Below are 15,849 nucleotides of genomic sequence, written 5' to 3'. Positions count from 1 at the left end.
ATCGTCAACTAGAGCAAAATTGTGCCTGATTGCGTGCGAAAAATTGCTGTAGGATAATACGAAATTAGATTATATAAAAATGGTAAATGAATAACATTTGGTCTAATTTAACAAATACAGATATGAATTTCAATTATTTGTATTCTGACAGGATGCAAAAATCTTGAGTATATATTCATTTTTACCTAAGTTTAAATCAGTCATGTTTAAATTAATCAGTTATGCAAACTGGAATTTTAACTTTGTGCGCATAATTCAATGAGGTCAGTAAATGAAAACACTTTCTATTTGAACAGTAGCACGCCCACTCTTTACGTTTGTGGTAAATATTTCGACATCATGCGATTCAAAATTTGTATACAGTTATTTCTGTTTTATAGAAATTGATTATACCACCTTCAAATCAGATGCACTTTACCATATATAATACACATTACCTACGGTGCTCCCACGTATTACGACATACCACATGAAATTAGCCAATTTTATAACATGACTTGTGAGTCATAAATTGAATATTTAGTTGTCACTTGAAGACAATAAGTCAAATAGCTTTTTCACAGAGCAGGTACCATTGAGTACAATCTTCGCACAACAGAAGTGAAATGTTGTCAAGTTTTAGATAGTAATATTTTTTAAATTGATCATTTATGTGCAATACGCTACATTGTTTGATGCAGATGGCTACAAAAACTCAAGTTGAAATAGCTAATGTATATGAACTGGAGCTTCCGTTACCACCACCACGGAATGATTATGAAGAGTATAACGAAGGTAACACGTTTAAAAGTCTAACACTTTAGCAAACAAACTCTATTTTCTCATACATATTTTCTCGCAATGAACCCCAAATCTTCATTTGCAAGTGTTGTGGGTACTGAGGGAAAAGTTGTAAAAAAATGCAGGTGCAATATAGGTTCATATAGTTGCAACAGATGTTCATATAGTTGCAACATGCCCGTAGTTAGGGGTTTATAGCAAACAATGCCTGAGTGCACATTTCCAGTTTGAAGATCAGCAGCACGCCTAAACCTTTTAAAACAAATTTATATTAGTGGTTTTTAACCTTTTTGGTGGAACGAAATCCCAATAAAACATTCCAGAGACTCGAGGAACCCATGTGCAATACCTGTAAGGCTATAAGAAGAACTTTATAAGCTATATATTTATATGTGCAAAACCTAATACTGGTAAAACAAAATTATTTTCCACGTGTAGCAAGCTGAATAATAATGGCTAACCTAATAGGTATTTAAATATATTTAAACAGTACACATATATTAATACTCACTCTCGGATTCGGATGAAAACTTGCTGTACTGAAGGAGCCAAGATGACTAATGGAACCTTGGTTTAAACCATTTAATCATCAGCTTCAATGCCATAATGGGGGTTTAACTTAGTCAACACATTACCATAGAATAGTATTGCATTCCTATCCGAAAAATCTTTGAATTCTTTGAATCAATAGACTGGCTCGTCGAAGTTAATGCGTTGCATTTATAAAGTAAATTATCTCGTGTATATTTCAGTTAATCGCCGATCATCACAAAATGTTGTCAAACACAAGTTTCAGAAACAAAAACTGATCTTGTTAGGGATTACGTCGTTAACTGTCCTATTTATTGTGCTGATCGTCGTCTGTTTTGTTGTCAATGCTGAATTGTACGCCGCAATTGCAAATCTCCACAATGTTATCGACAAAGAAGACTCCAAAAATAGAGATCAATTCCATGGTATATGATGACTTTTATTTTATTTTTTTAACATTCAATTATTCTTTTTTTGAATCTTGAAAATCTACGGACAAGACTCTAATTACACTGAGACACAAAACGATTTGCTTCGTTTTCAGCTTTTCACATATATTTCCTGCATTTATAAACTCACATTTCTCATTTTTTAAATTTGGTTTTGGGAAAATTGAGAGACTTCCTCGAAATCCGGTTTTTGTTTAAAATGATAACATAAAATCGTATAAATCTTTGGTTATAACATAGTCTGGTGCTTTTTCTTTATTATTTTTGATATCCCGGAAAACTTTTCCTTGTATACTATGTAAGAATTAATACAAATACATGTTAAATAAAATTTTGGAACCAAGGAAACCTAAAATCAATCAATATTCTTTTTATTAATGTCATTTTGTTAGGTTTTGGCGCGTAATCTATTAGAAAATAAAAATAGATGTCAGGAAAAAAAATTGTGTCACACAGTGTCATCACATTAGATCAGGAATAGAGAATATTTTCGAATTAGAAATACCAACAAAGAACTCATTGAATAAGAAAATATCGAGTTTATTCAAATTGTTCAGTACACCAAGAATCCGCCTGTCGATCAGAATTGCAATGGCTTCTCAGACTGAATAAAAGAAACTGTTTTACAGTGTCGTTTTAATTATAACTTTTTCTGATTTAGAAATGAATCTATCGATCTCGAACGTTTCTTGGGTTCTGGGAAGAAAGTTGGAACAACATGACAATCGTCTGATTGATCTTGAATCATTTTTCAACAATTCAGTTGAGTATACATGCTTGCTCAAAGTGAGGTCAGAAACACTCGAATAATAGCTAAAAAGTATTAATGAAAAATCGTGAATTTGTAACACAGAAACAGAACATTTTTTAAATAACAAATCTTCTATAATATAAGAATGTTTGTTATGCCATTATGCATTACCCTTAAATTGGAATACGATAGGCCAAATTCGTGCTTATCATTTTTCATGAATGCTGTAGAATAGATACACGCTCCTCTATTATGCTATTATGCAATATCCTGAAAGTATCCCGTATGATACACTAATTTTCTGCGCGCAATCTGATTTAAAAATGCTCATTCAATTTTAAAACTTGTTTTCAAAATTCATTCAAAACATACTTCCTTATATTCACAGAAGTATGAATTGTGATGCAGATAGGACATAAAAACACGTTCTAACATCATTATAAATAACATCATAGTTGTGCGAGACAAGATCTGAATTAGAGACCTATCTTCTAAAAATATTAATCATTATAAATATTTGAAAAATAAATTCAATAAACGCATAAAAACTTTTAGGCCTAACCCCCATGAAGATATTACTAATCGTACAAAACGCGAACACGCGGAGGTATGGAAGAAGTGAAAGTATGACGCGAGATGTTGTGCTCCCGTTCGATAATGTGATATGTTGTTAAATGTATTATTGTTCCATAGTTTTCTTCAATGTTTTTTTATATTTCTAAAGCAATTTTGTTTCATACAAAATTACAGAAAAGTCAATCGGAAAGAGTTCACCATCTAGTAAAAGATACATATATACTGAATGGATGGTACGCGGCCAGTAATTCTCACTTCTACAAGCAGTCGGAAAGATCAAGAAACTACGTGAACTCGAAGGCAGAATGTGAAAAATTTGGAGCTCGACTGGAATCGACTGGTATTCGTGATTCAAAAATAAGAAAGTATGCATGATTTGGTATTTTGATTGTTACCATTTTTAGCAAGTAAATTAGCAATCATTTTTAAAAGCGATTGTACTTCTGCTATTAGCGTATCGGGCTTGCAGGAACGAAATTACTGGTGATATTTAACTGCAAAGCCTTGACTCTCGCGTAATTAAGAACTAAATGCCCGGACGAGTTTGCTTTTCCGTTAAAACACAAATTTATTTCGTTCATATACGTAAAGTTAAAATAAACCCTTTTGCAATTTTGTTGTCATAAATGGCAAAGAAAGTATTTGATTCGTGTAGAATGTTAGTTGTTGTTTTCCATATGTACTTTAAAAATATATTTGTAATAAAAGACAAATTCAATCAGATATGTACTATTTACTAGTATGTCTAATATTTTAGGGAGATCGAGGAAAATGTCAAAACCACTTCTGTTTATTCTTGGATTGGATTAGATAGAACGTCTCAAGACAATGAGTGGGCGTGGTCGGATGGGGGCCTATACGATATGAACTCCACAGCCTGGGGTGAAAATGAGCCGAACAACGAAGAAGGAGATGAAAAATGTGCTCATTTGACTAAACTAAACGATATCAACGACATATCTTGTTCCAGATACTTTTATTACATTTGTGAAGTATGAGCAGATTTAGGGTCCAACTGAATTAGGTATTATAGCATTATACTTGACACCTCATTCAATTTATATTGGGGACAATACAATAATCTTTCAGTTAACTTCATAGACTGCTGTAAAGGATGGAGAGTGTCAAAATCTACCCTAGCCAAAAGCATAATTGAAACAAAGAAATGAAATTTACTCGCACACAAATGTTTGAGGGTAAAAATTTTGTAGGGTGTAAATGTCAGACATGACTACTAATAAAGGTAGATTGAATTAGATAGGGGATGTTCAAAACAATCGGGAACGAGAATTTTGGTAACTTTATTCACAGCAGCAGAGGATTTAAGATTTGATTTTATCTCGAAAATATTTCGCAAATTACCGAAGCCATTTTTTTGGAGTCGTACAATTTAATTCTTTATTTGTGCGCTTTTTGCATCTCTACTGTTAAGCTATATTTCACAATCTGCTTTCATAGTTACGGTTGTTGTTGTCTTGTTCTATTGATCATAAAAAATTTGTGTATTTATATACAATTGCATTATTGCTTATTTACTTTGATCTTTCATGTGTTTCATATGTGTATTTTATTAATACTAACAACATCATCTTTGATTCCATACATTGGAAGGTTGTATTATGATTTACGGTATATATTTACTGCACGCGAGTACAGTAAATTGTAAATTGCATGTCACAATAGACTATTTTAGAAGAATATATAATGTCACGCGGGCTCACTTAAACGTAGAATAGAGCGATCCTTGAATATATGGAGACGAAGACCTGACCAGGACGCACAATTTTTTAAGTTTGATGACGTCACCGCAGTGCTGGATTATTTGACTATGTGATATATATAGATCACGGGTCGACAACCTTTAGCATTCAAAGATCCATTGGCACGCTTTCCATCAAACTCAAACCCACTCGGAACCGCAACGCCTAATCTACTGTCAGTGGCTATTAAAACTCTCGGGGGAACCCCCCTATGATGTAATAATCTAGTTCTTACTACTTTGTCCCTATAGTTTGAAAAACTTTAAACCAGAACTCACATTCAATATTTAATATGATGAACATGATAAAATTTATATTCACCGTGCCACTTCAACTGGCTATTCAGTACCGATAGATTCAGATTCAGATATTTATTTCCGTCATGCAAGATATTCAATATACAGTTTATTTCTTCGTTATATACCATCGGTATTTCGCAAATATATCATCATTAATTGTGCTAATGGGCCATATTAAGGCACACTTCAAGTGCCGTTTATATAAATGATACGATAGGCTATGTTGACTAATAGCAAACATTTACACAATTTATCGGTATTCTGAGATTCTACGTGAACAAAATTTTGTAATGTACGTTGGAACAAGCGATCTGATGAAGATCTGTATGCACTAGTTTTTACATGATTTCATTATCAAATCACCTTTCATTTTGGCTTTCAAAATGCCAGTAAATAAACTGCACCAAACGTGCAGCATACCAAAAATAAGGTGTGGCGTGACATTTGCGGTCTGATGGATTAAACAGTTAGACGGGAAAATGAGTGAGGGTTTGAACTGTTATAGGGGTCCGCCGCCCCCCAGTTTGCGAATCCCTGCACTGGTAAAAAAATTAGTAAATATACTAATTTTTCTAGTAAATTTTTACTAATTTTTCGTTGAATTTTACTTTCTACAAGAGTATTTTATTGAAATCACGTGACTTGCTTAGCTGAGCCAATCAGGGTGCTTGTTTGTTAATAGTTTACTTGAAACCGCCTCGCATTTGTTTTCGTTTATTTCACACTTGACTGATTTTGTGATTTGCTTATTCTGCGATTGCAACATAACCTCACACATTGATGTTGCCATGTTTCTAGTATTGTTTTGTAATTATTTCTAGGTTTGTATTGGGCAAATTTAATGCTGCTCAAGTAGGGTTTATTACTAGTGTAATTTATGATATTTTTCTGATGACAACCTACCCCAATTTGCAGACTGTTAACAAATTAGAACATAGAATTATGCTAATTTGTCCTGTGTTGCTAGGCCAGCTCTTTTTGTGCTGTTGCTTATTTCTGGCAACGCTCGTTCTTTCGCTCGCGGCTTTCTGGGCGGGAATGTTGGCAGTGATTATCTGCTCTCCAGTTTTGTTAGATTTTTAGTTGTTTAAGGTCTCAAGGAACCGGGTTTTTAAGTCATATATTTAGTAAAAGTTACCTTTGAATCTTTCCCAGCTCTATTCGCGTTTAGATGTTCGTTATTCTCAGTAGGCTAGGAAAACAGTTGCAAGTAGTTATTTCATGATATTTTGTGTGTTTATTTGTTAGATCTGATCAAATATAGAGCTAGTTAAAATAATAGTTCCAGTCAAATAATTGGTTGTTCTTTGAGTTGAAGGCTACATCGTCAAGTAAGTCTTTGATTTGTCGTATTTTATGCTTTATTTAGTGATATTTTAAGGTAAACAATTGTGCTGTATTTTTGGCTTTTTCAATTAATTTGTGATTCTAAATTGATAAATATTGTGTTTTTTAAGTGCTAATTAGTTAGATGTTTAGTAAGTTTTATTGTGTGACATATTTTGAGACTGTTTTTCATTTCTGTTTAGAAAACCGTATTTCCGTACAAATTGACAACTGTATACTGATTCGTACTTTCAACTGTAATTGAATTTCAATCGTACGTACACTGCATTTTAAACGTACCTTTTTCGTGACAACAAGAAATTTCAAAAGGCAATCTGTACGCGTATTTTTATTGTGGAGTCTCGAAACGATTCAGAGAGCAACCGTCCGTTAACGCGTGTTGGCGCTAGATAGCGACTTCGATTTGGCGCCTATATAAGTTTTTTGACGTTTGCACAAAAGCTGAAAGGAAAATTGGACATTAATTCTGAAGTTGCCTGGTTGAAGTTAAATAAAAATGGCAACGGCTGATGCTCACTTAAATGTCAAGGACAATGAAGATGATTCAACAACAAATGACGGTTCTGCAAAATCAGACGTTCATGAAACAACAATAATTGCAATGTCAGTTGAAACTCAACCTAAATCAAGTCTTGCATTGGCAAGTGAAAATGTTGTGAGTGATCATTCTAGTGGTGTGAGTAAAGACTTGTTCCTAAGAATACCTGATGTGGATTCAGTTTCTCACCTAAGTTCGCGAAAGAGCACTAATAAAGAGAAGTCTGTAGCATCTTGTGTTGCTGAAGAAATGTCAACAAACACACATGTAATGACCACAAGATCAAAGGTGAAACAAAAGAAATCAACTGTTTTAACTCGGGATTGTTTGTCAAGAAATTCAAAAAGAAGAAGCTTGAAAACGTTTCGTAGTGCAAGTTATCGATCAACATCTGTTGTCCAGTCACAAAAATCAGCTTTTAGTGAGTCGCAAATAGAAAACATCTATGAAGCACGAAAAATAAGTCAGCAAAGAAAAACTGAGCTAGAGAAACAACAGCTCGGTAACCGGTTGCAACAAGAAAAAGAAATTTGGGAAGAAAATAACCAAATTGAAGACTTGACACTGGAAAAGGAGTGGCAAGAACTCCTGCAACAACAACAAGTTGAGGAGGAAGAATTAAGAAAAGAAAAACAACGTCAAGAAGAAGAATTGAAAAAAGAAAAGCAACGTCAAGAAGAAGAATTGAGGCACGAAAAGCAACGTCAAGAGGAAGAAATTAGAATTGGAAACCAACGTAAGCGAGAAGCATTTATGCGTCGTCGCCAGGAAATACAACAAAAAAGAAAGATCGAAAACGTTACATTCGATCGACGTAAACAAAGAACCCTGCAAGAAATCGAAGACAGAAGTCGACGAGAACTGCTGGGATTGGACATGGACTTTAATGAAACTTTAGCAGAAAGTGGGATAATTGTTAATAAATCCCCATCTGCTGTTATTGCTAATGATACTACTAATCAACAATCGACACAAAATTCTGTAACTACACCATCAGAACCTGAACCCGATATAAAAAATGCACCTGTAATGTTACCTGTAACAACTGCACAATTTTCACAACCGCAGATCACACAAGTCACCAGAACGAATATGTTGAGTACCATGAGTAGAAAGAGGACAATCGCCGGGGAAAATGGTGAGTCGGTTATTCCTACCTCTGAAATTGAAATTTGCAATCCACAAAATGTTAGTGTGACTATGGGTGGTGATGTTGCAGTTGAGAATGTGTCTCATGTGCCCGAACAAATAATTTGTACTACTGGGTCATTGAATCCCAGAAATGTGTTGAATGTTAGTTCAGAAGTGGCTACTACCTGTTCTTATATGCTGAATGATAGTACCGTAGCTCCCCGGGTGAGTGTGAGTGCGTGTACTATGAACAATGTGACTCGAATACCTGAAATGAGTGTGAGTTTACCATTCACCTCACCTATTTCAAATGCTAGTCAGATTCCAATCTATACTGCTCCTAAAGCAAGTTCTATACCGGTAGTGACTATGTCAAATAATGTCCCTTTGACAGGTGTGACCCAAATGCCTGTTATGCCTAATCAAGTTTTGTCATACCCTCAAATAATTTATGTACCCCAACCTCAGTTTGGTTTACCACCTTCGGAACCCCCTACTTTTTCTGGAGATGCTGCGGAGTACAGATATTTTTTGGATATATTTGACACTGTAATTGGAAGTAGAGTTCAAAGCCCTAAAGAAAAAATGGTGTATTTGCTTAAATATACAAAGGGTCCTGCTCATGCACTGGTCAAAGGTTGCCAGCATCGTGGATCTGAATGTTATAGTGAAGCAATTCAGTTGCTTGATGAAACATATGGACGAAAATATCAAATAGGGGAAGCTTGTATAAATTCAGTTTCCTGTGGTCCTAATTTAAAATTGGCTGATAAAGATGCCCTAACAATGTTTGCCGCAGAGCTGATGTCCTGTATGAATACATTGATAGGAATTGAATATAATAATGTATCCATTATGACAATTGATAAGATGGCCATGAGAATGCCTCATTCTTGGAGGGCAGGGTGGCTGTCTGTAGTTGATGACGTTTTAAATGAAAAGAAGGTGAATTTAACAGTTGAATATTTGGCGAATTATGTTCGAAAACGAACTCGTGAAAACACGAATCTGCCTTCTAATGATTCGAACTCACCTCCAAAGCAATCGAACCCTGTGAAAGGTCTGAAACCCTATAGATCAACATTTGCTACATCAGTTGTTGATAGGCCTGTACGAAAATGTGTTAAATGCAATAAAGATCATTTTTTGAATCAATGTGTTAAATTTCGTGAATTGAGCTACAAAGATAAAATTAAGTTTGTCAAGAACCAAAAGCTTTGTTTTTCATGCCTCGAACCTGGTCACTGGAGCAAAGACTGTAAGCGAACAAAGCCTTGTAAGGTTGAAGGATGCAAGAGAAGACATACAACGGTTCTTCATCCTCCAGACAAAATTCAAATTAATCATTCTGAGACAAAAGGTGATGAATCTCCTGTTTTGAAAAATTTTGGCTCTCAAACACCTGAAACTGAAACCAAATTCAATGCTTTTGTTAATACATCTAAAAATGAAAAGGTTTTGCTCAATGTGATTCCTGTTAAAGTACGTGTTAATGGTGACAAAAATGCTATTGTGACAAACGCATTTTTTGATAATGGTTCCACTTGCTCATTCATAAGTGAGTCTCTTATGCACAAGTTAAATGTTGATGGTCTCAAGATAAATTTGAATGTTCGTACAATAAATAATGAAACTGAAAGTAAACAAAGTATCATTGTGAAAGGTCTTGAAATTTCGGACTTTGATGAATCTGAATATGTGCCATTGACGCCATTATTTTCAAACGATAAAATTGGTGTTGAGCAATCTGATATTCCCTCTCAAAAGGACGTGGATCAATTTATTGAATTTAAGAATGTTGTTATACCAAATATTAAATCTGAAGTGGGTCTTTTAATTGGCAAGGATAATCCTAAATTGCACAAACCTTTGGAAGTTGCCTATGGCCCTCATGACTATTTTGCATCTAAGACTGTTGCTGGATGGATGATTAGTTGTCCACCTAAGAAGAATGACAATCAAGGTAATTCATGTAATTATTTTGTGAAAAATGAAGTGCATCCATTGTGTCAAATGTGCACGGATGTCATTGATTCGGCTAATAATGAAAAGGAAGAAATCTCCCCTCGACAACAAATGTTCCTTGATAGGGTGAGCGAATCTATTAAGTTGAAAGATGACGGACACTATGAAATTGATTTGCCATTTATAAATCCAAATTCGAAATTACCTTCAAATTATTTGCAAGTGAAACAGCGAACCGAATCGCTCAAGCGTCGATTTATTAGGGATCCAAATTTTTATTCCGAATATAAAGATTTTGTGGAAAATATGTTAACTATGGGCTATGCAGAAGAAGTTTCTGATTCTACTGAAAGTGATGGTCAAATTTGGTATATTAATCATCATGGCGTTTATCACCCTGAAAAGAAGAAAATTCGTGTAGTATTTGACTGCTCATCTAAATTTCAAGGAATCTGCCTTAACGACGTTCTGTTACAGGGGCCGGACCTGGCCAATAACTTGGTTGGTGTTCTGTCAAGGTTTCGCAAAAATGTGGTTGCTGTACAGGGAGATATTCGCTCAATGTTTTTACAAGTGAAGGTACCCGAAAAACACAGAAATTATCTTAGATTTTTCTGGTGGGAAGACAGCGACATAAATAAACCCATGAAAGAATTTCGCATCAGCTTATCCATTTGGAACGGTTTGCAGCCCAAGTTGCTGTAATTATGCATTGAGACAATCTGCCGAAGACAATAAACATGATTTTGATATAAGTGTCATAAATGCAATTAACGATTCATTCTATGTGGATGATTTTTTCGATTCAAGACCAAATGCCGAAAGTGCCGTTTCTCTCGTGAAAAATATTTCTGCTGTCTGCGCAAAAGGCGGATTTGAAGTTGTAAAATGGATCAGTAATGATCGCAATGTTATTGCCGAAATTCCTGAAGATATGAGATCAAAGAATTTGAAAAATTTAAATTTAGCTGTTGACGCTTTACCTCTTGAACATGCTCTAGGTATGATTTGGATTGTTGATGAAGACATCTTGTGTTTCTCTGTTAATCCTAAAGAGAGACCTTGTAATAGACGTGGCATGTTAAGTGTCGTGAATTCTATTTTTGACCCAATGGGCCTGGTACAACCAGTGCTTCAGCCTGTGAAGGTTCTAATGCAAATGCTTTGCAGACAGAAGTTCAGTTGGGATGACCCAATACCGCCGGGAGTTGAACAAGAATGGCTAAAATGGCTTTCTGAGTTGCCTAAACTGAAGGAATTTAATGTACCAAGATGTTTTGTACCCGTGGATTACGGTGAAGTTGTAGAAACTCAAATTCATCATTTTTCGGATGCGTCTGAAAAATCATATGGCGCTGTGTCTTATCTCAGGATGTTGAATTCATCTGGACAAATACACTGTGTGTTACTTTGTGGAAAATCTAGGCTAGTACCATTGAAAGGCTCGACAATACCTAGACTCGAACTGTGTGCAGCAACTATTTCTGCGCGCAATGATAAATTTTTCAGAAATGAGCTTAAAATTGAAATTTCTGCATCTTATTTTTGGACAGATAGTACGACGGTGTTACGCTATTTGGCTAATGAGGATAAGGTATTTAAAACTTTTGTTGCTAACAGAGTAAATCTAATCAAGGAAGTTTCTGAAATTAACCAATGGTATTATGTGCCATCTAAATTGAATCCGGCTGATGTTGCCTCCAGAGGTATGTCAGTGGATGCTTTCCTGAATTATCCGGAATGGAAATCTGGTCCAAGTTTTTTATGGAAATGTCATGATGATTGGCCTGAACAACCTGATTTCTTACATTCTGTGTCTGATGGAAATTTGGAAATTAAGAAAGAATTGCCTGAAAAATGTTTTGCTGCTGTGAAAGATCAACCATGTGTTCTTGATGATGTCGTTGCTAAATATTCAAATTGGCATCACTTGAAGAAAATAATTGCTTGGATGTTACGTTACATAAACAAATTAAAGTCAATTGTTGGATCAAACTGCAATTTGAAATCTGGACCTGTTGAATCTTTAACTGTAGAAGAAATGATTCTGGCTGAGGTGGAAATTATAAAGCATGAACAAAGAAAATACTTTTCAAAAGAAATTGATGTTTTGTTCAAAGGAAAACAAATTCCAAAATCAAGCTCTTTATGTAATTTACAACCATTCTTGGAAAACGGACTACTTCGTGTAGGAGGTAGGATCAGAGCAGCAAATGTTGAGTTTAATGCAAAGCATCCAATTATTATCCCAAAAGAAAGTAAAATTGCTTCTTTAATAATAGATTATGTCCACAGAACAACTGGTCATAACGGTCGTGAATATGTGTTAGCTGAAATAAATCAAAAGTATTGGATCGTAAAAGGTAATGCTTTGGTGCGAAGTGTTTTGAGAGGATGTGTTCCTTGCAGGAAGAGACAACGTCCTCCTGAATCCCAATTAATGGCGGACTTACCTGAGAATCGCTTGATACCGGATAAACCTCCTTTCACATATGTTGCAGTGGATTGTTTCGGTCCATTCTTGATCAAGCAAGGAAGGAGCGAGGTTAAACGTTATGGTGTGCTTTTTACTTGTTTAGTGTCGCGCGCTGTACATGTGGAAATAGCAAACAGTCTGGACACTAGTGCTTTCATTATGTCTCTTAGAAGATTCATAGCAAGGAGAGGTCAAGTTATTGAGATGCGATCTGATAATGGCACTAACTTCGTCTCTGGTGAACGAGAACTCAGAGATGCGATTAAATCTTGGAACAAAAACCAAATTCATGATTATTTGTTACAGAAAAACATCAAATGGATATTTCAAACGCCTGCTTCATCTCATCATGGTGGTGTGTTTGAGAGACAGATTAGAACTATAAGGAAAATCTTTAATGCTATTTGCTGTGAACAAGTGTTGACAGATGAGAGTTTAAGAACTCTTATGTGCGAATGCGAAAATATTGTGAATGGACGACCGATAACTACAGTATCGAACGACCCTAAAGATTTAACTCCATTAAGTCCAAATAATTTATTACTGATGAAAGAGGAACCAATGCTTCCTCCAGGTGTGTTTGACCCCAAGGACATGTATGCTCGAAAGCGTTGGAAGCAAGTCCAATATCTTGCGGATGTTTTCTGGAAACGTTGGAGAAAGGAATTCCTTCCGCTTCTTCAATGTCGACAAAAATGGAACAAAGTGCAACGAGATCTTCAAAAGGATGACATTGTACTTGTTGTGAATGAGAATCAACCACGAAACACTTGGTTGCTGGGACGAGTCATTGAAACTTACCAGGATAGCAAGGGTAGGGTTCGTTCCGTGGGTGTTCAAACCAAACATTCCATATTCCAACGCCCTGTGACAAAACTTGTACTTCTGCGTGAGTGTGATGAAGCATGATTTGATAACTTTTCAATTTCGTTTTAAAGAATTTCTTTCTGGCATGGTTGTTGAGTGTGTTTGATGTGTTTTGAGTGTGTGGAAATCTTGTAAATTTGTGGATGCAAATTTTAAATTTCCAAGGGGCCGGGATGAAACCGCCTCGCATTTGTTTTCGTTTATTTCACACTTGACTGATTTTGTGATTTGCTTATTCTGCGATTGCAACATAACCTCACACATTGATGTTGCCATGTTTCTAGTATTGTTTTGTAATTATTTCTAGGTTTGTATTGGGCAAATTTAATGCTGCTCAAGTAGGATTTATTACTAGTGTAATTTATGATATTTTTCTGATGACAACCTACCCCAATTTGCAGACTGTTAACAAATTAGAACATAGAATTATGCTAATTTGTCCTGTGTTGCTAGGCCAGCTCTTTTTGTGCTGTTGCTTATTTCTGGCAACGCTCGTTCTTTCGCTCGCGGCTTTCTGGGCGGGAATGTTGGCAGTGATTATCTGCTCTCCAGTTTTGTTAGATTTTTAGTTGTTTAAGGTCTCAAGGAACCGGGTTTTTAAGTCATATATTTAGTAAAAGTTACCTTTGAATCTTTCCCAGCTCTATTCGCGTTTAGATGTTCGTTATTCTCAGTAGGCTAGGAAAACAGTTGCAAGTAGTTATTTCATGATATTTTGTGTGTTTATTTGTTAGATCTGATCAAATATAGAGCTAGTTAAAATAATAGTTCCAGTCAAATAATTGGTTGTTCTTTGAGTTGAAGGCTACATCGTCAAGTAAGTCTTTGATTTGTCGTATTTTATGCTTTATTTAGTGATATTTTAAGGTAAACAATTGTGCTGTATTTTTGGCTTTTTCAATTAATTTGTGATTCTAAATTGATAAATATTGTGTTTTTTAAGTGCTAATTAGTTAGATGTTTAGTAAGTTTTATTGTGTGACATATTTTGAGACTGTTTTTCATTTCTGTTTAGAAAACCGTACTTCCGTACAAATTGACAACTGTATACTGATTCGTACTTTCAACTGTAATTGAATTTCAATCGTACGTACACTGCATTTTAAACGTACCTTTTTCGTGACAACAAGAAATTTCAAAAGGCAATCTGTACGCGTATTTTTATTGTGGAGTCTCGAAACGATTCAGAGAGCAACCGTCCGTTAACGCGTGTTGGCGCTAGATAGCGACTCCGATTTGGCGCCTATATTACTAATGAATAGTAATTTCACTGATCAGTTAGTAATTAATATAACAGAAAAATAGTAAAAAGATTAGTATACTTGGAAAAAGTAAAAAAATCCAAGATCCTCTAATTTACGAGTAACTATTCTTTCCAATAAACGAATTTATCTACCTACGCATGCGATATAGTCACGAAGCAAATTTAAATACTCCTTTAGAATTTCATCTAAATTTTGCTCTGGGTAATAATTTGAATTAATTTTATTCTAAAATTATTTTGGTTCATCACCCAAAAATTCTGATTGTTTTGCTATTGCATTAGACAAGATAAGATATTGTTTTTATATATTATTTTTCCGGAAGTAAGCGGACCTATTTGTCCAAAAATTCATCCGCAAAAACTCCACGAGGCAGGTTGCGTGCGCAGCATTTTTGATTTCGAGTTTCCTTGCCCATCTCGGCTGGGACGCTAAGCTGTTTGGGAGCTCAGCATCGGTTGCGTGCGTATCAAAACTGAATGCGGTACGTATGTTAAGTATGCAATAGCGTGAGTCTGAGTTTGATGATTGTGTTAGCAACGGTCTGTACGGTAGCTGCGAATTTACCACGGGTAGTGGTCTGAATATTGAGGTACCGGTACTGGTACTTTTTGCAGAGATCAAAGTGTCCTATATTTTAATCCTTCTCTTTACCGTCATAGGTCATTTAGTACCGGTAATGTGCCAATTATGACATCACTCAAATGTCACGTGCCTGTAGCCCGCGCTTTTTCTGGTTCAGGAATTAGGACTCGGTAAGCGAGGCTCTTTGTCGTTAGTGGATGTTTATTTTAGGCGGTTGGTTTTTGTAGCTTTTCATGCGTTGATTGAGCATGTTTGTGTTACAGTAGCAGACTTGTAGTTGGTAGACCAAAATATTCTTTAAATACCGTGTACATCAGCATCTAATGGTACCGGTACCGTACCTGTATACAGCGACATGCTTACACACTGCGTTAGTTTCGCCGTCTTACCGGTACCGGTATATATCGACGACCAAGAGTAAAAATCTGAATTGGCTATTTCAGTATTTGTTTCGGAATAGATGTAACTTACCGGTAGCCTATGGTGATATGATACGTTCAAACGTTACAAGTCAGTGGCAACAATAGGTACG

At 35.5% G+C, this 15,849-nt stretch overlaps 3 protein-coding genes across 3 annotated transcripts; all 3 read left to right on the top strand.

Moving 5' to 3' along the window:
- Positions 1 to 567: 567 nt before the first annotated feature.
- On the top strand, positions 568 to 5,082 carry LOC144429773 (uncharacterized). The gene is made up of 5 exons (XM_078117977.1): positions 568 to 774; positions 1,533 to 1,736; positions 2,422 to 2,522; positions 3,262 to 3,452; positions 3,845 to 5,082. Exons 1-5 carry the CDS (start codon positions 651 to 653, stop codon positions 4,083 to 4,085), a joined length of 861 nt encoding a protein of 286 aa, XP_077974103.1. The 5' UTR covers positions 568 to 650; the 3' UTR covers positions 4,086 to 5,082.
- Positions 5,083 to 5,718: 636 nt separating this feature from the next.
- LOC144429730 (uncharacterized) lies at positions 5,719 to 10,840 on the top strand. Its single transcript, XM_078117913.1, has 2 exons — positions 5,719 to 6,477; positions 6,676 to 10,840. The coding sequence occupies exon 2, from the start codon at positions 6,990 to 6,992 to the stop codon at positions 10,830 to 10,832; it is 3,843 nt and encodes a 1,280-aa protein (XP_077974039.1). The 5' UTR covers positions 5,719 to 6,477; positions 6,676 to 6,989; the 3' UTR covers positions 10,833 to 10,840.
- Positions 10,840 to 14,710, top strand: LOC144429731 (uncharacterized). The gene is made up of 2 exons (XM_078117914.1): positions 10,840 to 14,287; positions 14,486 to 14,710. Exon 1 carries the CDS (start codon positions 11,062 to 11,064, stop codon positions 13,510 to 13,512), a length of 2,451 nt encoding a protein of 816 aa, XP_077974040.1. The 5' UTR covers positions 10,840 to 11,061; the 3' UTR covers positions 13,513 to 14,287; positions 14,486 to 14,710.
- Positions 14,711 to 15,849: the final 1,139 nt, after the last annotated feature.

The sequence above is a fragment of the Styela clava genome, chromosome 11 (genome assembly GCF_964204865.1).
Source record: "Styela clava chromosome 11, kaStyClav1.hap1.2, whole genome shotgun sequence".
Classification (NCBI taxonomy): Eukaryota; Metazoa; Chordata; class Ascidiacea; order Stolidobranchia; family Styelidae; genus Styela; species Styela clava.
The sequence above is the reverse complement of the archived record's forward strand: the minus strand, read 5'-3'. Positions and strand labels throughout refer to the sequence as shown.